The sequence below is a fragment of the Bactrocera latifrons genome, unplaced genomic scaffold (genome assembly GCF_001853355.1).
Source record: "Bactrocera latifrons isolate USDA-ARS-PBARC rearing strain unplaced genomic scaffold, ASM185335v1 scaffold_24, whole genome shotgun sequence".
NCBI classification, from domain to species: domain Eukaryota; kingdom Metazoa; phylum Arthropoda; class Insecta; order Diptera; family Tephritidae; genus Bactrocera; species Bactrocera latifrons.
Window position 1 is genome coordinate 1,843,835 of NW_017535963.1, and position 25,783 is coordinate 1,869,617.

The window sequence follows — 25,783 nt, forward strand, 5'->3', positions numbered from 1 at the left end:
AATAAGAAAAAATTTAAACCAACGAAAAAATAATAAAACGTATGACAAAAATTAAGAAAAGATTAAAAAAAAAATTATGAAAAAAAAGTATAAAAGATATATTAAAACAAGGAAACGACATTTAAAATAACTTTATAATAATAAAAAAAAGGAATACTAAAAATATAATATTTGTAAATTTTTATTTTATTATTGTTACTGTAGCTTTTATTATTATTATTAATGATTTTTTGTTGCTTCTACAAAAAAATTAAGCAAAATCTGCTAAAACACTGAGTCTTAAAACCATCGCATTAAGAGCACACCCGCTATCATTATTAAATATCAATTTTCTCAAATGTCTGTGATAACCCAAAGCTTTTATATTTTCATTTTTTTCTATTGTGCCTTTTACGTCTACTTTTAATCCACTCCTAGTGTGTATAGTTGTTTTAATATTCCGCAACACATCGCATATATTGTGTACATATATACATATGTAAATGCTCACATGCGCAATCACAGTGTGTGTAAGCGATATGCACACACACACATGCATAAGCGCATACAATCTAAGTTATCCTTGAGCTGAATGCATAAGCAAGTTTTGCGTTTGCTCTTTTATGTTTTCCATGGTTTTCTGCTACTTTTTTGTTTAGTTGCATTTGCGTGCTGCTTTTATTGTTATTATCAGTATCATATTCCGAATTGCTTTGTCATTGGAGACTTACCAGCATTTCTTGTTTTGCTTTTGTTTTACATTACATAATAGCGATACAAAATCAATAGCGCGAGCACCGAAATGATGTGATAGGGATGAGGAAATTAATGCGCTGCTAGCAAAGTCGAACGGTAAATCAATAGATGCATTTAATGTGATTCAACATTGTAGAAAATTTAATTATTTGTGTAATCAATGTAACTTGAAGCCAAACAGATTTGCATTGACCTCAAGGCGCTTGAGTAAAACTTGAGGATTCTTGATACAAAACTGTTCCAAGCCCTTAGGTACCGAATATGTGGACACCAGTGCCTTTCGTTTACTTGTTACCGTAAATATCGGTCAAAGTGTGGAATATATAACTGAAATTCGGAAAGAATCCTTCCTGATGATTATATGCCTGAATGTCAAAAAAGGCCTGAATCCTGAATCAATACTTCCTTTATACCAAATATAAAGATTTTCGCACTTCCGAGTGACTTTGTACCGCATATATCGGCCAATAAGTGAGTTCTCCCAATGAAAATGAGAGAGCGCATTTTACTAATAACAATAGGGGTAGTCGTTACTCGGTAGTTTTTACTCTGGGTTTTGTTTTTGCAAAATTAACAGATTCTCGTTTCACCGAGTAACGAAGTACCGGACTGGCAAGCATGATAGGTTTTTCGTTACTTGGTAATATCACTCAGCTTTTTTGTTTACGTTGTTGCTCAAAAGCTAACTTAATCCATAAATGTTTTGAAACAAAATTAACACCCACTACTGATGTATAGCAAACAGTATGCTCACAGGTTAGTGTTTTAACGAAGGATCAACTACCAGATTAACAAGTTCGATCTTAATGCCTTTAATGCATCTTTTTACCTAAAATGGATAAAATCGGGTTGCCCGACTTTGAGCTTTGCAAGTTGCAAGAGTATGAAATGTTTGGACCTTAACCTTTTCCTACTTATTATCTTTTTTTTTTGTAATTTAATAAACTTGCATATTGAAACATATAATGAAATGGCAACAGTTGCATGAAACGCTTTAATTCCTCAAAAATTCCAAATAAAATGAAATAAATGTTCAATGTGAAAAAAACTGTGGAAAATTCTGCAAGGAATTGGAAGAATGGAATGTCGGCATGTTTGTATGACATATGTGCTATATCTACATGTATGTGAGTGTACGTGTGTGTGTGCATTTACTTACATAGAGTGCTATTGGCTATTATCTCTCGGTAAGTACGAACAATGTTGCGGCAATAATGCACTGCCAATGTACTTTTACACACAAATGCAGCCAATTGACACACACGCATACACACATACACCGTGTGATTTTACATGCATTGACTGACTCGCCATAGCATGTGTGAGCAAATTTGTTGTTCCTATTGAAACGGCTTCTAAATGCCTTTGTGTTAGTACATAACAAAGACCACAAAAAAACCAACCCGTTAAGGGGATTGCTCTAAAAGTAGTGTTGGTGCTCTTGAGGCAGACACCTCTTATCCTGCCAGACAGTCAGCGTTCAGTACCGGCTCTCTGCTGCTCTTGGTGGAATAATGGAAGCGCGTCCAGTCTGAATCCAAGTCAAACAGCAGCTTTAGCTTTTACGATAATCTGCCTGTTTGCGTCAAAGTATTATACTAAACAATCGCACACATACACACAAATGCAAACAAATACAGAGTCACACTGGACAGACAATAGAATTATGTAAGTGAGTGTATTTTGTGTACAAGTGTACTTAAGCTCTTACAAGCGAATAAGCATACCGTCAGATCCAAACAGACATTACTTATTGTTGCACTCAAAGCGTCGCTTAAGTAGACTAGTAAGTCGTGGAAAACGAAGTGCCAACTGATTAACAGAAAGAGCTGGTAGACTAAAATAATATAAAATATGAAAAAATTTTAACTTCAGCCGAACTAGTTCACGTTTTATTAGAAAAAAAGGGGCGGAAACAGATTTTTATATAGCGCGGTCTGTTTGAATGCAACTAAATGCTATAGTGACCCGATTTGAAGAATATGTTTGGATATTGTAGATTTGCCTTAGATAAAAATCCATGGAAATTTCGTGAAGATATCTTGTCAAATAACGGTTTTCGATATAAGAACTTGTTTATTATCAATCAATTCGCATTGGTAGCTAGGATATGGTGATCTGGTATCGGCGGTTCGGACAAATGAGGAACATCTAGGGGGGAAAGGAACATTTGTAAAATGTCTGACTGATATTTCAAAAATTAAGGGACTAGTTCATTATATACAAATATGGCCATGACACTGATCATTTACACATAAAGATTTTATGGATAAATTATAGGAAAATTCCGCAAAATTAAACTCACGAGTTTTGCTCTCAATAAGAGCGACCCAATCGACGCCGATGGAGAAGACGTTCCATTGCCTGAAGAAGTTCGAAAGAAAGTGAAAGTTTAAAACCTATCGTCAACAAACTGATTGGACCTTATCAGTGTAGCTAATCAGATATTCACCATGCGCCAAATCTTAGAAAAGACCCGTGAAAAAACTGATCGATACACAAAGCTGCTTTTGACAGCACACTTTATAGCGCCCTGTCTGAATTTCCTATCCCGGCAGAACCAATACGGCTTTGTGAACTGATATTGAGCAACACCAAAAGCTCCGTCGGGATCGGGAAGGACCTCTCCGAGCCGTTCGGTACCAAACGAGGTTTTCGACAAGATGACTCGCGTTCGTGCGACTTCTTCAACCTACTTTTGGAGAAAATAATTCGAGCTGCAGAACTAAACAGAAAATGTACCATCGTCTACAACAGTGAACAGATACTGGCATACGGCGAATATATTGATATCATTGACTTCAATAACCGCACCGATAGTTCTGCTTTCAGCAGACTGCATTAGGAAGCGAAGCAAATGTGTCTGGTGGTGAACGTGGACAAGATGAAACCAACAGTCGTCGTACTCGCGACTTGGCACTCACGTCACTGTTGACAGTGATAACTTTGATGTCGTATATAATTTCGTCTATCTTGGAACCAGCGTAAACACCACCAATAATGTCAGCCTGGGAATCCAACACAGGATAACTCTTGCCAACGGGTGCTACTTCGGACTGAGTGGACAATTGAGAAGAAAAGTTCTCTCTCGACGAACAAAAACCAAACTCTATAAGTCACTCATAATTCCCGTCCTGCTATATGGTGCAGAGGCATGGACGATGACAACATCTGATGAATCGACGTTACGAGATTTCTACGCCAATTAAGAAGAAGAAGAATTTCGACAAGAGTATCTTATTTAGACATACAGATGAAAAGCAGTGTTTTTAATATTTTATAGAGCTATTGCTTCGATACTTTATTCTATAATTGAAAATCAACTGAATGCTCAGTCCTAAAACGGATATTTTCAATCGAAGTTTTCATCCAAGCTTTAGGCGTCAAAAGAAATTTTGTACAATATTACAGAGATCTTCAGGCGTTCGTTAGATATTAGAAAGTAGGAGCTGAAGTTGTTGTTGTTGCCGTAGAAATTGAGGTATGTCCCAATCATCTATCTAAGTAACTAAGAATGAGTACACAATCCAAAAACTCCACAAAAAGCATTTGGTGCTTATGTATATGGAGTAGTGACAATTTTAAATGCTTGTATTGGGTTCCACATCATTTTTATGACTTCTACGCTGTACGCACTAAATTCCCACACTCTCACAGTTAAAACTTGGGAAATCAAGATCATCTGCTAATTTCACAAGCGTACTAATTAATTAAAATCTCCATAAAAATTTCTGTGAAGGTACGCTGCAACTATTTATCTATGAAGCCAACCTCTGCAGAAACACTCGAGCACAGCGAAAAAACTCGACTGAATTCCGTTGAAGTCTACTCAATTTGCCATCCATATACATATGTATTTCAGTACTCAACAAAGCATTGAAGAGCTTAGACAACTTTTTCTACTTTCTGCTTTCTTGAATCTTGAATTTGTTGTAACGACGTGCATTGCATTATTGCCGAGGCGAGAATGGCTGGCAGCCAGTCAGTTGCGAAAAGTTCCGGTGCTTGTTAGTCAAGTTTTTTGGCAGCGCTTCGCAAGCTCTTTTGCCTTCTTAGCTTCATTTGTATGGCTTCTTATTTAAAATTCACATATGCAAGCAGACAGTGGGTAGTTGGCTACCATGGTGTACCATCTTCTGCAGTAAGGATAAAGTTCGACTTGTTTTCTTTAATCATAGCTCTTAGTTTGATTGAGAAGGTACTGGGATTACTTACAAGAAGGCACTTAAAATAATAGTACATAAAATCGTTTTCTAGCGAATGAACTGAAGTACGAGATCGCTTCTTTGATGCCGAAAGAATAATTATCAAAGAGTAAGACTTTAGCGATATATTGGAAGATACGAAGTTACTTGACATACACTAAATCCGAAACGAGTGAAATATTTATATATCTATATATCTAGATGCTTTCCTAATATACTAATTTAATATAGACTACGAACAAACTTAATGCAGTGCAAGCTTCAGCGTGATTTTAGGCGTAATCACAAGGTAGGCTAAGTAACTGAGGATTGTTGATCGACAAAAAGTATTTATCAAATAAGGAAACCTTTTTCTTTGATCAGTTAATCGATTATCTTGCGGTACTACTGTTAACCATCGATCTCAGGGACTGTGGGATAACAATAAAACTACCTTCATTGAAGAGTCCTTTCTACATAAACCCATACTACATTCAATAAAAAATTTGAAAAGGAAAGTCTTAGTTTTATAGGGTTTGTCCGGAAAGTAATAGGACTGGCGCCGCGACTGTGCTTCGGAGTGTGAGGGAATCGACTGGATTCGATAGAGGGCGTTCCTAGCTAATGAACTCCTAGTGCCTGAAGAGTGAGGACAAACATTTTCACGCTAGCCGAAAATGCAGTGTTCGTTAGAGCAGAGGTACCCAATTAAATTCTGTGTGAAACTCGGTAAATCTTCGACGGAGGCGTTAAATAAGATCAAGCAGATGCTGATTTAGCAAGAAGTGGTGTGTTTCGGTGGGACCAGCTTTTTGGAGGACCGGAAAGAGATTGCTGATGAATGAGCAAGTCAAAAGTGAAAACGATGCTCATTGTTTTTTTTTTTTTTTTAGTTTTACGAAGGAAGCTACTAGTTGCAAGGAAAATAGTCCCAAAAGTAACTACTCTCAAAGTAACTAGTCTTAATGTAACTGGGTCAAAAGTAACTAGTTTCAAAATAATTAGTTTTTAAAGTACCTGTTTCTAAAAGCAACTAGTTTCAAAAGTAAGTGGTTCCAAAGAAACAGGTTTCAAAAGTAACTAGTTTGTAAGTAACAGCTTTCCAACTAGGCGTTTTTGGAGGACCGAGAAGAGGTCGCTGATGTAGAACGTGCTGAGAGACCTGTGGCTTCGACAAACACCCTTAATGTGACTCGTGCGCGCAACGCCGAATAAGCATTCGAAGATGGTCCAAAAGTGCCCACTGACGACCAGAAATTGCGGATAGTACAAGAGTGCAAAGAAAATTTGAACGTGTGTAAAAGTGACATCCCAACACATCCACAGCCGAGATGTGGACCACCGGACTTTTTTCTTTCCTTGCCTGAAAAGGCTGATGAAAGGCAAACATTTTAAGATGACAGAGGGAATCCAAGCAGCATGCACCTCGACTCTCAAAGCTATTCTGAAGAATGTAATCCGTGACGCCTTCAATTCTTGGAAATCGGGCTGGCAGAACTGCATCGACCCAGATGGACCCTATTTTGAAAGTTTTCAAAGAATTGTAACAATCGGTACAATAAATATTTTTAAATGGACCCAATCCTATTACTATCCGAACCCTGTAGTATGGGTTCAATCCGCTCGTAGTTCCGACTCTCGTGAATTTTCAGAGCATTGCAGAGCCTACACTCAACACTCGATGCTAATATAGCGCTATAAATAGAATACTAATCATTATCCAGCAAATATATACCTTCGCCTCATGGCAATCTCTCTACTGCACCCACGGCATTCACTTAGCGCCACTTAGCAGATTTTATTCAGATATCTTCAACTTTCTAATATTATTATTAATTGAAATATTCTACGACTTATCAACAAGTTAACAACTTGCTTGCTATAGTTCACACTCCACACCCTGGCAAAGTAACAATTTGAAACGTAAGAAAATAAGCAAAAATCTGCAGATAAACTGCAACTGAGAAGCTTAAACTGAGATAAAAGTGCGGACTTTACGAACGAAAAGTGCACTTAAGAAATTTTTAAATAAGAAAAATATCAAAATTCGGAATAACTGCATATTTATGCGCTACACTCGCTCCGCCAACCGTTTAGCTGGACAACAAAGCAGAGGAAATAGCAAAAATAATATGCACATTCTTTGCCGCTGGAAAAGTTGCCAGCTTTAAGCAACTAAAAACAACAAGAGAAGAGGAATGAAGTAGTTTAGCAAAAGTAAGCATGTATGCGTGTATATGTGGGTGTGTGCTTGTGTTTTGTAAGTACAGACATAAGTACGCCCTTAAGCTGCTTGGGAGAGCGACTTCATAGCCTTGCAGCTGAATAAGAAATGAAAATGAAGAATGCGAGAGTGAGCTTAAAATTTTCAAATTACTTAACGCGAAATGTGGATGTGTGTGTGTGCTTGTGCAACGCATAAATGCTGCATTATAAAGCAAATTTCTTAATTCAAAGTAACAATGCGGTAAACAAGTCAACTTAGGTGCACACGCACACTACGAAACACAACTCGACAAACACATATACATATATACTATATATATACAAATTAATAATTCACTTATGCGCACATAGTGGCAACTGTAACGCAGCAACACGCTTAACGGCGAGCTACAAGCTGGTTATTGCAGTGGTTTTTGTTGTTGTGCCGTCTGCTATTTGCCTTGGCGCCATTGTTAGTCGTTTGGTTAGTTTGTTCGGTTGGTTGAATTGTGGCTTTGCTGCCACAAGCTGCCAGCTGCCAGCTGCTCAAGCTGCTACAGCTGGTTTTGGTTTTAATGAGATCGCAGTTGAAATATTAAAATTACCTTAAAGCAATAAATGCTGTCGGAGTTAGTATTGGTGGTGCTGCGGTGTGCGGCGTAGTGCGTTAAAGAGAAATATATGCCTGTGAGTGTTCGGTGTGTCGGTATTGGTGTGGCATACTGCGCCACAAGTTTCAAGTAATCAGCCCGGCGGCGAGTCAATCAAATTATATAAGTCGCTGACAAACCCTCTTTACATAACCAGTATGTATACAGGCTTACGTAAATATATGCGTATGTATGTGATTTAGAGCGCATATAAATGTGAGTGTATCATATAATAGTATTTACTTAAGTAAGCCATTACGGATAAATAATTTAAGGCAAGCATTTTATAACGTTAAGGTAAAAAACCATGTTCATGAAAAATCTAACGAGCACATAAGTAACTAGTTGAAAATAATAAAATACTTTTTAAGAATAATTTTTATGGAAAACATTTACAATAATGTAGAATTGAATACTCATGAAAAATCAACTGGACCATAAGTAAGTGGTTGGAAACTAGTTGATATCACTAAAAAAGTAAGTAATTTCTTCTTATAATTTACACTAAACATTTCACAATAAGTATGTTATTCTATTAATGAAAATACTAACTGGTTCATAACTAAGTAGTCCGTAACTAATTGTAAATGTATAATTTACGATAGGTATTTTACAGTAATTAGAATAACATGATTGAGAGAAAAAAGTAGTCTTGGATCACCATGGACCATAATGAACTAGTTGGCAACTAGTTGCAAATAAACCAGTCTAGTTGTTTTCCTCTGTCGAGTGCACGTATGTACATATATTTAGAAAGATATTAAAGATATTACTTACTGCTCCAATCGATTTTCTAACAAGAGTCTTACAAAGGAAATTGCCGTAGGAAAGAAACAGGGTGACAATGGAACTACCCCAATTTTTCCTCCAAGATTTTTACATCGTTGGATTTTCTACGAATAATTTGGAGATTTATGTGGATCTAACAATAATAGCATTACCTTGTCTAATTGGCTTATTTTGCTACCACCAACACTTCGCTTATGCTGTGAACATCCGCGATAAGATTCCGAAAACTGCAGTGAAACTACGAGGAATTGTAAATCTGATACCTTGGTACCATTTCCCACAAAGCTTCAAAATTTGTTCGGTTCGCAGTTCATATGTATTATTTTGAGAACGCCATTCTCCAGATATAACCACTGGTTAAGAAAGCAGAATGAAGTGGAAACGATAGAGTGACAATAGACAATCTCTATTGATGTCTACTTCACTCCCACAAAGTTGACTGTTAGGGATTTGATATGACGAACTAAGTTCGAAGTATTCAGGAACTAGATTAAACCCATAACCTGCATGTTTTAAGCCAAAAATAACCGGTTTTCGTAAAGGTCACAAATTGATAACACTTAAAGGTGGGGTCTCTATATAAACTATCGAAATTTCATCGAATTTTATCAACACGGTGCAGCAAACATCTACTTTCTGCTTCAAATCTCACTAGCAGTTTTGTCACAGCTGCGAAGCGAAACGCTTAACGGCTCTCTAATCACATTTAAGTGACTTCCCTGCTGGGAACACATTTGTACCGTTCGGTCACAACGTAGTATTCTTAACAAAAACTCCCAATTAACTGAACTCAAGAAAATTCCATCACAGTTTTCTTGCTTCCTTACTACATACATATGTATATACTTCCATAGGCATGCGGTACTCTATTGGCGTTGGACTTAAGTTGTAAGCCGGAGGCTCGAACTTGTCGTTTGGTTGATTCAATATACCGAAATGATTGGTGGAGAGCTGCTACTTATAACAACGGGCATTATATATATATATATATATATGTGTGTATGTATGTATGTAAGTCACTTTCATGCAAATTAATAAAGTTTTAGTAATTCGAAGAAGAAGCAGAGCAAAAGCGCACAACGCAACTTAAGGGAGCAGAGAAGCAATATACAAAAGATTTGGAATAATTGCAATACACGCATTAAGTAGTAAAGTATGTACGACGGTAAATCAACTAAAGTGCGCTCAAACTGTTGTCATGACAAGTAAGAAGAAGAAAATAAGGAAGACCAAGATGAAACAAAGAAGAAAGAGTAGCAGAGGACCTGTGGGCGCCCAGAGCGGCAACAAATGAATTATCGCCTGCAAAGGTGGACACCAACGAAGCAGCCAAGGGGGGGTGATGGTGTGACTGACTGTAACTTAGCGAGAAAGTAGCGAAGCGTATAAAGTGCGTGGTTGGCGACTCGTGCCTCGTTTTCCATAAATCAATCTCGAACAATTGGCGAACAACCTGCCTAAGCAACTCCGTTGTGTGCCTGTTTGCATGTATGTGTGTGAATGGGTGTGTGTTTGGGCATAGCAACAGTCAGCCAATAATTAATTGAGCCAATATTAGCCACAAAGAAGAAACCTTGCTCATGTATGTATGAGTTACTAACGAAGCTTTGTGCACTTCTTCGGTGTGTTCAATTAGCAAAGTTCAACATCATAATTGTGTCTAATTTGATTGCTAAAGCTGCTGGTTCATTGTGAGTACTTAAATTCTCAATAACAAATTGTAGAGCTTAAATGAAAGGTATCTGGAGAGAGTTGGATAGAAGACGAACTCTACTAAGAAGGGTCTTAAAGAGTAAGTTCCATTGGATATTAGTTCGAATGGTTAGATCTATGGACTCCATTAATTGACACTTGATCGATTCCGGCTAGTCTCATTTCGGACACAAAAATATACATTTTAGCGCTTATTCTCTTCTAATTGCTTCTCAGCTCACTCGAACTCTAACCACTATACCACATTAGGCGGCATAAGGAAGCTTGACATTAGCAGAGCCCTTCACTTCTAATGAAGAGTGGAATAAGTTATAGGTAAAATGATTATTTTGAAGATTCAAATCCGATAAGAGTTCTGTGAGATCCCTAAGGGTTTGTACTTCGAACTCTACTTTGTGTAAATACCAGACAATATCGAGAACTGAATAATTATCTGAGTAACAGTCATAATTTCGAAGTCGTAGATAATTTCGTCTATCTTGAAATCAACATTAACAGCAAGATATATATTAACAACAGGTGCTACTTCGGACTAAATGGGCAATTGAGAGGCTCTCTCGACGAACAAAAACAAAAAAAAAACTCTAAAAGTCACTCATCATACCCGTCCTGCGGAGGTGTGGTGCAGAGGCATGCACGATGACAAAATCTGATGTATCGACGTAACGAGTTTTCAGCGAATATTCCATGGAACGATGAGCTCTATGAGATATGCGACGACATTGGCATAGTTCAGCGAATTAAAAGACAACGGCTACGCTGACCAGGTCATGTCGCCCGAATGGACGAAAACCGTCCAGCTCTGAAAGTAGTCGAGGCAGTACCCTCTGGGAAGCAGAGGAAGATCTTCACTCCGTTGAAAAAAGGTGGAGAACTTGGCTTCGCTTTGAATCTCCAATTGACGCCAAACAGCAAAAAGGAAAACCGATTGGCCCGCTGGGCAGCAGAGGAAGTACCCTCTGGAAAGCCGAGGAAGATCTTCACTCCGTTGAAAAAAGGTGACGCCAAACATCAAAAAAAAAGAATCACGATTGGCCCGCTGGGAAGCAGAGGAAGATCTTCACTCCGTTGAAAAAAGGTGGAGAATTTGGCTTCGCTTGGAATCTCCAATTGACGCCAAACAGCAAAAAGGAAAACCGATTGGCCCGCTGTAAGAATAATCCGCGTACTTCATTTGAATTTTGTATACCTTCTTTGAAAAACAAATGAGAAAGTTATTTATAAATTTCGTCATACAGGTATTCGAACATAACATCGAACTCTGTGAAAATTTCGTCCCGCTCTTATAGTGGGTAACCTTAAAGCTTAACACTACTTCATTTGTAATGCGGTTACCTCCTTTTTTGATCGTTCCTCTTAATTACTCTCATTGTGGTATTAGTTAGTCGCGAGCATACTAAAATCCGTGAAACGTTCTCCAGTCACTATCTGTCTGAAGTGCTGCTGAACGACTTCTAATCAATTCCACTGCTCTTTCATCAGAATCAGTCGTACATATATTAGAGAGCATTCGGAAATTAACATCACTAACTGAAGCAGTCCCTCTAAGCTCTCACAGGTATTATCCAGAAAGACTTAATTGACGTCTATATATGAGAGTTTCCTCAAAAGATTGGCGTTTCCAACACGTTTTTAGCCAATACGATGTATCCACAGAAGTTTCTGAGAAAACTAAACATTTGCTGCGGAGTCGCAGTTGAAAGCGGTAATTTTCAATTTCTGGCAGCTAAATTTCACTTCAACGTCAACTTCCGCATTTATTTAAATTTCCCCAACTAATTACTTTTCCGATATTTCCATGCCGATGCACAAGCTGTGCCATGCAAAAGTTGGCCCTAACTACTGGTCCCCATACCAGCAAGTCAATTAATTCATTTGTATTTGTGTTTTATTCGTAATATTATTCTTTTCTTTTGTGGTTAGTCCTTCGTTTTTTGGGGCTAATTTTTAAATTTTAATGTGTACAATTGTGGTTACAGGCGCGCATTGTCGCCCTGCGATCCGCACGCTGCTTCATACATTTTTCGACAGCGAGAATGAATGCTGACAGCGAGAAAGTCACCGACAACGGCAGACCAGTACAATAAAGTTGTAAACTATGAATTGTGTGGACAAAGCCATATACGCACACATTTATCTATAAAGGCCGCTATGTGTGTGTGTATGACAGCCTGTCCGTGTATATGTGACAGGACATTAAAGTCAACGAAGAAAACCATGCAATAAATGGCTGAAGAAGAAGCTGTCCGCGGGGCGAACTTTCGGCATGATGTACATCGCCCTTCCACTCTCTCACATTTTGCAAATGTGCGTGTGTCAGTTAGGTTCGTGCAGCATCCTTTTGATTGCGGAAGAAGTTGGCTGACTGCATGAGTTGTGAACGCTTTGCCGCCATTGTTAAGTTCGCTGATTATTACCGTTGCTACCGCCGCTGCCGCTGCAGCAGTCGCTGTGTGCTGCGTTCAAGCCAACAACTTTATTATGTTGTACGGCAATTGCACATTGCATGCAACATTAATAACACAAAGGCCACGCATCGTGAAAACGACTGCAGTTGAGCTCTTTATGGCTACCGTTATGCCGTTATTTGTTTGTTGGTCAGTCGCGACTATGTGCCTTATTGGTGGCACCACGAAAACGATACGTGCAGACAAGCCAAGTTCGCACTGTAATTTGGTGGGTCCAAAACGAGCTTTTTTAATATGCAAAGAATACTGTTGTTGCTGTAATTTGAGCTTCGCTAAATTGCGCGCACTTATCCGGTGGTTAAAAGTTGGTCTCGACCTGTTAACTGTTAACCTAATCTCGAGCGAAACTAAATTCAGTGAATAAGCTAGCTTAAAGACCTAAACTGTAGAGAGAAGACTCCACGATACCCGAAGAATCCATGCAACATAGTGGACCCGTTATGTCTGCAGCAGTTTTTCCGTTCGCTGTCTACAAAAGTGATGCTCCATAGACTTTGGCAGTTTAAATTGGGTCGGTCTTTAATCGAACTTCAAAAGAAAAAATCGAGCTCCATGGATCTACATATATTTTGCTGTATCAAGTTGCCAATGCCATGATCTTGTACGAACTCGAAAAGTTCGACTTATACAAAGACGATTTCATAGGAAAAGCTCAGAGAAGCACTCCGATCAAGCTGGGGCCTTGGTTTCAAATTAATGCAATTCCTTTCCAAATTCTAACCTATATTCGTCCTAATAGTTCACTCTACATAAACCCTCGATGGATACCACACAGAAAGTTTCCAATAAGTTCTTTTCCTTGTTCTCTAGTTTTTGAAATGGAGGAAAGCGCTATATCGAGCAAAGGTCCTGGGCACATTATAAATCTGTAAATCTTGCGAAAAGAAGGAACTTCTGGGCCCAATTTCGCTTTCAGTTAATTTGGCTGGCTGAAGCAATGAGAAGCGGGTGAGTGTAAAAATGAAGTGCTGAGGTGACTGGAAAACCAGATACGGATCAGGAAAAATTCTGAGTCTTCCTACTTCGAGACCATTGTCACTACAGAACTCGCTTCAATGGAAACAAAACCTCTTCAGAACTCGCTGAGATGTGCAAAAGACTCCATTTCCGCATAATTACCACTGCCACCAGAGAATATGTGTCCCAGTGAGCTCGGAAGCTCCTTTCTATTGCTATGATACTCAGAAGTCTTTAAAGACCGAAAGTTCGTGAAACCTTTGTTGGATCTGTAGTACTACAGTAGATTAAAGCCTTAAAATATACACAGAAGTTCGGAGACCGGCAAGTGTAAGACAGCTAATGCTTATAGAGACATCGAGCCAACAGCAACTACTTGTGAATGTATTTTCATGACTTACTTTCTCGTTTTCTTTTTATCTTTCACAGCAAAAGCAACAACGCAATAATAAACACGTTAAGACGCGTCTCTACAATGTAGCCATTAGATATAGAATAAAAGAAGTTATCTTCCGCATTACTAGACGCACCACCGCGCCGTCGCACTATTTATCACTTCAAGTGACCCAATTCCCTAATGCACAATTTGCAAATCGTTGCCTCAGACAATTACACGCTTTCATTCGCTCTTGTAGTGGCAAAATGGAGTGTGCAACGAATTCAACACCATTTGCTGTCAGTCTTCGCTGCCTCTTAAGCATCCTCTTGCATGCTCTTCACTGCTTCACCAAACAATTTGTGTATTCCAGCCGTATTCCGCTCGAATTTACTTCCTCATCGTGTCCCTTGGCTTGAGCGCTTTCCGCTTTACGCGTGAATATATATATGTATATATTCGTTCTTTTTACTTTGTCCTGCATATTTTTCCGCTCATTCTTCAAACATTTACTTGTATTCCACTGTTCGCCTTTACAACTTTATTCCGCATTCACTCGGTGCTTTGTTACCGCTGTTTTGGACGCCCGCTCAGCCGGCCACTTTCTTTCTTTCTTTAATGGCTTTTGTGGGTCTTGTGGTACTCAGGGCTTTCATGTGGCTACCGCTACGACTGTTGCTGGCTTTATAGCTGAGTGGAGGTCCGACTTCGGTGGCTTCACTCCTTAAACCAACATCCCGTTACTGTTCCACAAATTCTATACTCTTTCTTGTGGAATTGTTGGGGTCCGTACTCTACCCATTCCCTGCTCATACTTGGCTCCACAACCATCCAACCATCCTCATTTGTAGTGCAACATTTCCGCTTGCATTTCCAGCTATTTCCGTTGCTCGTTGCTTTTAATCGCTTTGCCGTGCGCGCGACGTCGGATGCAGCTGCAGCAGAGGCAAACAACGGAGTCATTGCCGTCCCAATTGGCAACCGCTCACACGCACACACACACACACGGGCCACAAAGTGCTGCGCGGCCTCAAGCACAGGTTCAAAGTTTACGGTCCTTTTGTTCGCGCACCCCGTCGACCCGTCGTCCAACCTTTAGCGACCGATGCGCCAACCTTCGATGCGCGCTAATGGCCTATAGAGGCCGTTGTGGCATGTGTGCGTGCCTGGCTGGCGTGCATTGTTCGACAGCTGCGGGTATTTTATATGGCCCACTATTTAGTCGCGCCCTCTGTCATGCTCATTATGAGCGCGTAACTTCTCTCCACCGCCCTCACGGCTTCTCACACTCTTCTCCTTTTCTTGCGACCTCAACTTTTACTTTTTAATTTGTGAGCCAGCTCCAGCTCATAACGGCTTTTGTTTGCATCATTTGCATTCTGTTATTGCATTGTAATTTTTGTTGTTGCAAGCTGCACAGCATTTTTCGCATAATTTCCGGTTAATAAAAACACAGCGCCATCTGCTGTCAGTGCGTGCAACGCCTCCTGCATTGGTCCACGGCAGCGGCAACGGGAGTGGCAGATACACACATACATTTCAATCTTTACGGCAAAACATATTACGCCTCCTTTTTTTCGTTGCATGTTTTTGTTTCCATAACCAGCTGATGCTGCCGCGATTTCTTTTTGGGTTTTTTCTTCTTTCCATTTTTTCTACTCTTTCTTTTCCCATTCGTAATTACAAATTGCTGTGAATATAAAATTTTTTCGTTGCGACTCCAATTTGCTTGAATTAAAATCGGATTCGTGCGGGTCTGAAGTCAAGCAAATCACATACATCCACCCACCCGACCCGACATAGCAATAAAAAATCAATAACTGGTATTATCTCGGTAATTAAATAATTACTTTACGCTTTGCTTCGTGTACGTCCATTTTTATGGCAACGCTGGCAGATGAAGTAAAAATAAGATGTTTTTTTTTTTGGAGACATTTCAATGAGTTGCTCGCTCTATAGCGTCGACATCGACCTTAATATTATTGAAACCTAAACTAACTCTTATGAAATAGTTAATTTTATGGCTACACCAGACCTTCAATTTAGTCTGCGGATTCGTTGGATACATCTTGCTACTTAAAAGCTTAGAATACTCGGTACTCATATTATTTTCTGGTTTTGGTTATGTTTGACAAACAGTTCTTGTAAATTTTTTTATAGTTCAAGAACCAAAACAGCGCTAAGTGCTCCCTAAATGCTCGAAATCAATTTCGCATTGGTTTCAAAGTAAATAATGGATGTTTTAGTTTCATGATCACTCTGAGAAACCTTATATAATAGCAGGTATTTTAAATATCCCAAATTGTGAGTTTCCCTAATCGATGACGATGAATCGGACGTTCTATTGCTCGACCATGGAGAAGTTCGCATAGCAATTACAAGTCTAAAGAACAACAAAGCGGCAAGATTCGATGGATTGGCCGTCGAGATATTCAAATAATTCGCCGAAGAACTGATGAGGAGCAAGCATCAACATCTTTATAGAATATGGTCTAATGAAAGGATGCTCGACGATTGGAATTTAAATATGATTTGCCCAACCCATAAAAAGCGAAAGCCCACAATCTGTGCCAACTACCGTAGGATAAGCTGCCTCAACATCGCATATACGGTTCAATCGAGCGATTGTATGAAATACTAATGCCCATCGTCAAAAAACTGATTGGACCTAATCAGTGTTACTTTAGGCCTTGAAAATCTACAACTGACCACATGTTCACCATGCGCCAAATCTTGAAAAAGACGCGTGATAACGGGATCGACAGGCACCAGCTCTTCTTCGATTTCAAAGCTGCTGCTCACAATACGAAAGGAGGTGCCTTTATGCGGCGATGTCTGAATTTGGTATCCCCGAAAAACTAATACGGTTATGTATACTGATGTTCCGCAACACCAAAATCTCCAAAAAAATATCAAACAAGGATTCCGATAAAGGGACTATCTTTTATGTGGCTACTTCAACCATCTTCTGGAGAAAATAATTCCAGCTGCAGAGCTTAATCGGACAGGTGCAATCTTCTATAATAGTGTACAGCTTTGATCGTACGCCGATGATATTGATATCATTGCCCTCAACAACCGCGCCGCTAGTTCTGCTTTCTCCAGATTGTTGACAGCGGCAACGCTGTCTAGCTTATGTCGTTTAAATGAATGTAAATACTTCAGAGAAAAACCAGGTGGGAAAGACCTGGTTACACATGACTCCATCCTCTACTCACTTTCCTTTACCTCAACAAATATCAAATGTGGGTCGAGTGACTAACTAATCGATATCGACCATGTTTTGATGCAAATGATGCATTCTTATGAGTTTCGAAAACGAAAAATTAGGTCTATTTTATAGCATTTGTTCATCACGAAGAATAAAATTATATTTACTTCAGATTATGCATAGAGTTGCCATCTGTTATAAGAAAATATTGAAAAGAATGGCCACATAAAATTAAACGGAAAACGAAAGGACTTGAGCGATATTTAATTTTGCCTCGATTTTCTTTCTTTGTTCTCTTTAATATGTTAAACTGTGTATGCGGTATTCTTTTCAATCAATTTTCATCACTTGCTTGAATTATTTCCGTTTCTCACCTCAACTTCTAAACCTTTACACATTTATTTTGTAAATTTAATAAGTTGAAAAAGTCAATGATTTTAATTAATTTTTCTTACAAACTTTTGAACGTTACAAAACTGTTAACCAAAAAAGTTCAACAAAGTGAAAAAATTGTAAATCGAAGTGCACAAAGCCGAAGATGGTGTCAAAATTAAAAATTGCAATCGCCAGCAACAAAGCGCTAACCGAAACACACCCGTCCATCCGCCATTTTCAATTTCACACTAAACTCTCTTTCACAATATATACTCAGCAATATATGGAACAGTATGTCGGTTGGTAGGTCTGTAGGTGTATATGCAAAGTCGAACTTGACTGATTTTTAATTTAGAACATTTTTGGTAATCAACGACCGTAAAAAGCGTAGTCAAACCCACAAAAGTTCGAGCGCATAACAAAAAGTCCGAAACCAAATCACAACGTTTGTGGCAGCCAGTGAACCGTGGTCAGCCAGTTAGTCAGTCAGTCAGCCGGGCATTCGGTGTTAGCATGATAGGTGAGCACAAACGAGCGAAATAAAAGAAACTGTGCTGGAAAAGAGTTGGTTTGACACAAAACCATATCTACAACAACAGTGGAAACACAGCGAGGGGTTCACAGATTTTGATGTTGCTTCGTCTTTTTCTGTTTTATGTTTGTTGTTATAGATTTTTTTTTTTTTTTGATAGTAACAGTTGTTGCTGCCGATTTTGTGGTTTAGTCCAAAAGCAATTGAGCCGGACAAACGAGAAAGCAATTTCGGACATCAAAATAGACGCATATGTGTTTCACATACAGTGTCATAAAGTAATGGTGGATGCTAGTAAGTTTTCACATCGCAACATTAAATCGCCATAAATGATGCTAGCAGTTCCAGAGTAAGACACAATTTCGAACTTTAGGAGAAGGCTGGAAGCATATCAGCGATAATTAGAGGTTCAGAGTGTGTACTGCTCAAAACCGTGACGATATCGTCGTTGTAATCCGTGTAGCTTCGGCATTTCCCATGCTTCCACGCGCCAATAACCTGAATTGATTAAATACTTGGGAGATCGTAGGAGCCTTCATCTTCAGTGTGAGCTAGGGCCCCATGCAAATGATCGCTTTCTTTAGTATTTAGACGGAAGAAATTTATGCTACCTCTATAAGGTTGTGGGATCGCGAATCTCGAGAAAAAAATGCCAAATAAATTTTCAATATTTGTGAGATTTACATAATCTAGTTCACTATAAAGGAGTGTGTTCAAAAAATGCCTTCCACTAACGCCAAGTGATTGTTCCCTAAGTATGAGTTTAAGGATTTCTTTACTTGAGATAAAGTATTTTTTTTATTTTTTGATCTGGGTGATCTCTTTACCTTATTCATAAAACCTAAATTCGTTTCCTTTATTTTTTGAAATGTTTTTTTTTTTTTTTTTTTTTTTTTTTTTTTTTTTTTTTTTTTTTTTTTGTTTTTTTTTAAATAATTTCAGATTTTTTTACTGCCATAACCACATTCATTTCTCTCACTTAACTTTCTGTTATCAATTCTCACCTCTTTCATAATTTCGATAATCCTCCCTCTTTTTGAGTTAGACCCAACTCTATTCTTTCTATTAGTATGCTCTCTTTCTTAAATCGACTCCCACATCTTTGTGGAATCATTGCTGAAAAGTTCTACCAGTTCAGCATTAATCTCAGGCAAACATCGGTTACAATTTTCGAGTTTCCTGCTGGCAAAAGAAAACCTTTGCAATACGCATCTTACGTATCGTACCCGCATTTTTGGAACCACATTTCTGACGATTGACCAAATTTTTCCTTTCGCTAAAGAGGTATGCAATTTATTCGCACATTGTGCTCAACATGCTTAGAGGCACTTAAATTCGCACACGTTTCACTTTTGCGCAATTTTTCATGCGCAAGGTCAGACCTTACTTACACTCCTTAAAAATTAATGAACAAATATATAAGAGCTGAGTACGAACGAAGTTAAAAGTCAAGGGAAAGCCGAAGGAAATATTACGGGAAGTCGGCAATACTTTATATGAACGCTAAGAGAAGCCATAGTACGGATTTCTGGTTTTCTCCACTTTTCCTCGAAAGTAAACGGTGGGCAACTCCGGTTCGACGGTCAGAAACGTTTTGCGATGTTTTTGTAGTGTTTGTCAGGCAATAATCAACTATGAGCTGTTCCCCTACGGTTAAACTGTTAATTCGGAACTGTACTGTCAACAATTGGACCATTGGACAACGCCAGGCCATACACATCGTTAGCGATCAGTGGCTCTGGAAGCTTGGTTTGAAGGTTTTTGTGCGTCTATTTTATAGTCTGGACCAGAAACCAAGTGATTACCTGCACCTATTACTGTCTATGGCGAACAATTTTGCTGACGGAAATCGACTGAACTAGTTTTCTGCTAAGAGGAACGAAGGTTTCTATAAGAATGGTGTTATGAAGTTATCGAACAAAACGGTGCGTAATTGATCTAAATTGCATTAAGAAGTCAACAAAACTTTAATTCAATGCAAAAACAATGGAATTCTTTTTGGTTAAATGATGAATCTCATCTTTCCAACACTGTATGGTATGACACAATGTGATTGGTAATTCACAAAATACGAAAATACTTTTTCGACTACTCAATATATAGCCTATATCTCAATCGCTTTGTTTCAGGCATTACAAATAACCATCAGTTGAACAAAGCCAACGGTACTCAGTGCCACATGTTTTATGCGTATAAAGGGGAGGTTGAAAAAAAATCACGAACTAAAACTTTCTGGGTGGCATGTAAATTTGCCGAAAGACTTTTTTTCAATCGCCAGCAGCTAAATGCGAAAAAAAAGTTGCAAAGAAGAGCATAGAAAGTGCAGAACAGCAGACGGAATATAAGAATTTTCGAATAAAGCAGAATCGGAATGTGCGCGAAAACTTTGTCCGTACGCCATTGTCGTGTGCATACATAAATCAATTGAAAAGTCTTAATGAATTATTTATGAAACAAAACGCTTGCAAAGCACACACTCAATCACACATATGTACACAAACGAAGACACATATGCTCACCATGTGCGCGGCGAACCACAAATAAACTGCGGAAGATGCCGCAATCAAGTTGGATAATATTTCTCTTCAAAGGAAGCTGCGCACTGCAGAGGAATGGTGGTGGGCGTTGGTTAAAAAGTTTTTTCTTTGCTTTGGTGTTGTTGCTAGTAGATGGTGTGAGGTCCTTTGTGGCAATCGGCTTGCGAAACTTTCTCACTACAAATAATAAAACAAGGTGCACATCGGCGCTCATGGAAAGCTCTAGAGGTCCATAAAGTGGCATGGAAGGTGAGACATTTGGTTAACCAGTGAAGGGGGAGTAAATATATTTTGGCATGAGGAATGCGCGAAGTTCAGAGTCAAGTTCAAGTTGACTTTTGTTTAAACAAACAAAATCCGCAAAAAAAGGAATAAAGGGGAAAAAACAAAAGTGTCAGAGCGGTAAATATTGATAAATCCCTTTAAAAGTCTCGATGATTTGAACTTGTTACTGAAGATTAGTCAGAAAGTAAAAAAATACATGTTTTTGGGTTGGTTACGATGTGTTGGATATAGTAGAAATACCAGTGCAATGCTTCGAACAGTTATGAAGGCAATGAAAAAATTTAGAACTGAACGATATCTTACCAATCATTGGAGTCATTATTATAGAACTAAGGAGGTATAGTTGTGGGGGAACATACATTCAAATTTAAAGCATGTCAACTGAATATAAAAGAGAAATCATAGAAAAAATTTTCCAGGTGCTTCGATTTTAACTGAATTATGTTTCAAGCAAATTTAATTTAAAACTTTTTACCACGGTTATTAGCTCTTAAACGCCATGCTTGAATAAATATTTTTATCCTAAATGTAGGCAATGTGAATTCGAATCGAACATTTTAAACTACATTAAGGCGCATTTCTTTCACGAAACTACCGAAAAATGTTGTACTTCGGCACTAAAATTTTTAGAAATCATTATTACGGTAGCACATATAGTGTATTTTCGGGCTTTATAAATTAATTAGTCTTGAGCATTGGTTTTCCCACCCTATGAGCTTTCGCCGCACTAGATTGAAGTCACTACGCAACACGCCGCAACGCGCAGCCAACTTTTGGCCGCAAATCCCACGCATACCGTAATAAATTATATTGAGATACGGCCTGGCGCCGCGAAATAATTGTTTTGGACACTTGAGGCGAAACAATTTTTCGAGAAACTATTTATATTTAGCACGACAAATACATAAGAATGAGTGGAGTACATATAAAGACACTTTATTAGCTATTCAGGTTGCGAATTACGTGTAAAAGCCTTAGTAGTTGTTAGGTAAACTCTAATTTCACATATTATTGTCGTTGCTTTCTACTATCAAATAAGTGGCATCGTCATATTTTTCATGACAAAGACAAATTGCTCGATTGAGGCAGAATAGAGACTACTAACTTCAAGAACATACATACATATATACATTATTTTTCCAAAGCATCATATATTTATATGAATTTAACGAAATCAAAAAGAAAATTGAAAGAAAATAATCGATAGTTTTATTATCGAAAAAACCTATAGCTTTATTACCAAAAAATCGATAATATTATCGCCACGATCAGTAACTAAATGAAGATTAAAATGTTCATTTCAAATTTTAAACGAATTGAATATTATTTGTTCACTTTAAATTTTAAAGACAACAAACGACAGTTTCGTAATCGAAAAATTCGTAATTTTTGATAACGAAACAACTACAGCGCCGTAATATCGGTATTTAAAATAAGAAACTAATTTATCTAAGAAATGTGGTAGGAAAACATTTACTCAATGTAAAATCGATAAATTCTTCCCCCTTTATAATTCGCATTCATAATTTAGTAGAAATAATTATCTTGTCGAAAAATCGACAATCAATTGATTGTGTTTATATGAAATTTGGATGAAAGTAATCGATAGTTTTATTATCGAAAAAATCGGTATTAAAAATCTATATTTTTTATTATCGAAAAAATTGATAATACTATAATACCAGCAGCGAAATTAAGATTAGTGTATTAATTTTAAATTTGAAAAAAATAATCGATAGTTTTATCGATCAAAAAAGTCGAAATTTTTGCTATCGAAACAACTACAGCGCCGTAATATCAGTATCGAAAAGGGGAAAAAATAGTGTTGTGGCAGGTAAATTTTTTTTCAATTCAAAATCGGTACATTTTTCCCCTCTGTATTATTCGTAACTCATAATTTAGAGCGAAAATTTAGCGCCAAATTATACTTCTTAAAATCTAATATACTTTTTCATTTAAAACTGAAGCTAGGAGTTAATTCATGCAATGATTTGTAATACATAAAATATATGTACAATTTATATGTATGTATATGTAAGTAATGTATGTGTTGCACTCACCAGTGGCATGTAGCGTCAGCAAAGCGACAAGTATTGTAAAAATATTGCCATACAACGTTGCTGTAGTTGCTCTGCTTCTAAATAATTTTATTTGTGTTGGTTTATCGCGTTTTGTAGGTTTTGCTGGCTGAATTGCTTTTTTTGCTATTCTTGCTGATGCTGCTGCTGCTGTTTTCACCATCACTGTTAATGCGCTTGTCAATGCGATTGTACTTCGACACTTGGATTTACGCACAATGACACACGGCACAACCAGTCCCGGCTGCTGCGCTGATATATTTTTCGTTTCTACACACACGGATTTTGTTGTTGTCGCTTTCGCATCGTCTTGCTTGGCAGACAGCGCACGAGTAGTTGACATTTTTGTGGCTACAACGGAGACAGCCGAACAATGCGCGTTGCAATTGTGTGCACTTGCTGTTGTTATTGCTGTTGCTGGCGCTGATGCAATAACGTTTGCTGCTGCTGCTGCTGTGATCGTATTTATTACGGTCGCTGTTGTTGTTGGACATGTGCTTGCCACACATCCAATTAAATTTCGCCAACTTCGATGTTGCAAGTAGTTTGCTTTGGCAGCTGGTCGCTGTAGTGCCGCAGCAGTTGTTCGTTGAAGGCAGTGTTGTTTTTGTTGTGATGGCAGTTGCTTATTTCGGAACTCACGTGTGATAAGCTGTTGTTCTAACGGTACACCAGCGGGTTTGTCGCTGCTATTGGCGCGCAATATTCGTGCGCTGTCAACTTGCAACCCACTTTCGCTCTGTTGTAGTTGCTTTTGGTGGTGCAGGCATGCTAACGGTGTTGGCTGTTGTTCAGCCGCCGTTGTTGCTAGTTTGTGCACTTTTCTCGGGCGCTCACATTTCACCAATTTCGACAACGGCCTTGTTACCTTTGTTGTTGTTGTTGTTGTTGCTCTTGCTCTTGCTCTACGTAAACCCAACAGTGCTTTTGTTGCTGCGCAGCTTTCCAGTGCCACGCTGGCAGCCGCTGTTGCACTTGTTGTTGTTTTTGCTCGCAGGCAATTACTGTTACGCGCTTGCAACATACCGCTGTCGTTGTAATCCGCAAGCAACAAACGCGCTACCATTGCTGAGCCCCAGCAATTGCTTGTAGCCATGCTACTGATTATGCGTTTTCTTAATTTTCGCTTTTCAATAGCTACTCCGCGTGTAGTTGTTGCATGCATCGCACGCGTTGTTCGTGCCAACCGCGCTTGCTTATTACAGCGTTGTATGCTATTGTTGTTGTTCTTATATGCATTTCTCATTTCGCCGCCACCCTTTCTGCGTCGCCTACGCCGACGACACGCTTGCCAACGCCGTAAGTGTCGTACTAACGCGGGTTTTGCGCCACCATCAGACATTGCGCCTAAAAGTACGCTACATGTATTGTTTTCATCGCTGCTGGCCTGCAGTTGGAGGCAAGTGGCGCAAGTAAAGTGGGGTTTCCGGCTGGAGCCTTCTTCTGTAGGGTGGGGGTGATTGTTGTTTTCGCTACAACAACACATTTTATCGCTGTTTGGCGTAGCGGGCAGCATGGCCGGCCCCGCCTGCAGCAACATTGCACGGATAGTAATTTGAAATGTTCGTTTCTTCACCTTTCGTGGTTTATGTGTTTTTTTTTTTTTTTTTGATATTTTTTTTCCGTCTCACTTTTGGCTCTTGCAGTCACCTACATTACACCTCGTAGTTACCTCCCCTAATGCTTTGTTTGCTACAGTAACACTATTGATATTTAATTTGCCGCCTCCCTTGTGCCATTTTGCTGCACTTGCCACGTCTTTTCTAGCAAATAGTTGCCAGAAGCTTTTTTGTATATTTTTTATTGCTTTTTTTTTTACTATTTTCTTTCACGTCCACACTTTATTTAACTTTTCACCGCCTGCTGCATTGCATTAGAACAACAAATGTTTATCAATTACTAATTTTTATCTTCTCGTTCCCGCTCTGCCTTTCACTTTGCTCCGCCTTTGCAGCTTTTCGCCGCCGCCGGCTGCTCGTAAACTTCATTATTTGTATTTTATTTACTTTCTAAGTTTAATTTTTTGCAAGTTTTTTCTTTAATTTCTTTTTCGCTGTATTCCACTGTGTTTCTTTTTCCATTACTCTTACCCTTCGCTTTCCCGGCGCAATCATTTACTCACACACACTAGTTTTATTGCATTTATTTATTGTTGTTTTTGTTGTTATTTTTTAAGTTTTCTTTTGTTGTTTTCCTTCCATTTACTGCTCTCGCTTCTTTATATCATTACATGCACTTGACTTCGCTTCGCTGCACAGTGCTTTTATTCCATTTATTTGCTTTGTATGGAGGTTACGTATACGCCCCGGCGCTTAATGTATTGTATGCAATGTGTGGGTGTGAGTAGCTTTGTTGTATTTATCAGTTAGTCAGTCAGTGAGCGCTTAACTTTTTGTATGTTTTCTTGCACTTTTTTGTCTTAATATGCTTTTAACAGTATTGCACACAAGTAAACGGACATGGAAGCTTATAAAAGTGTAAACTCTGGAGTAACTTCGGTTTTGGAGAATTTTTTATTTTTATTTTACAAAAAGTTTATTCTATTTTTTGGAATTTTTGGTATTGTTTACACTTTGATTACTATTTTAATGGAATTTTCTTTACATATTTTAATTTACTTATATTGTTTTGCTATACATTTGGTTCCTCAGATTTCTTATTTACAATTTCTGTTATTGATTGTTTTTT

The 25,783-nt window shown here is 38.4% G+C and overlaps 1 protein-coding gene across 1 annotated transcript in view; it reads right to left on the bottom strand.

The window, feature by feature from the left end:
* The window catches only part of LOC108969060, a 136,978-nt gene extending 111,241 nt beyond the window's left edge, over positions 1-25,737 (bottom strand). Inside the window, exon 1 of the mRNA XM_018933554.1 lies at positions 23,078-25,737. Coding sequence (XP_018789099.1) covers positions 23,078-24,635 — 1,558 coding nt within the window. The 5' untranslated portion in view covers positions 24,636-25,737. The remainder of the gene's footprint in view (positions 1-23,077) is intronic.
* Positions 25,738-25,783: the final 46 nt, after the last annotated feature.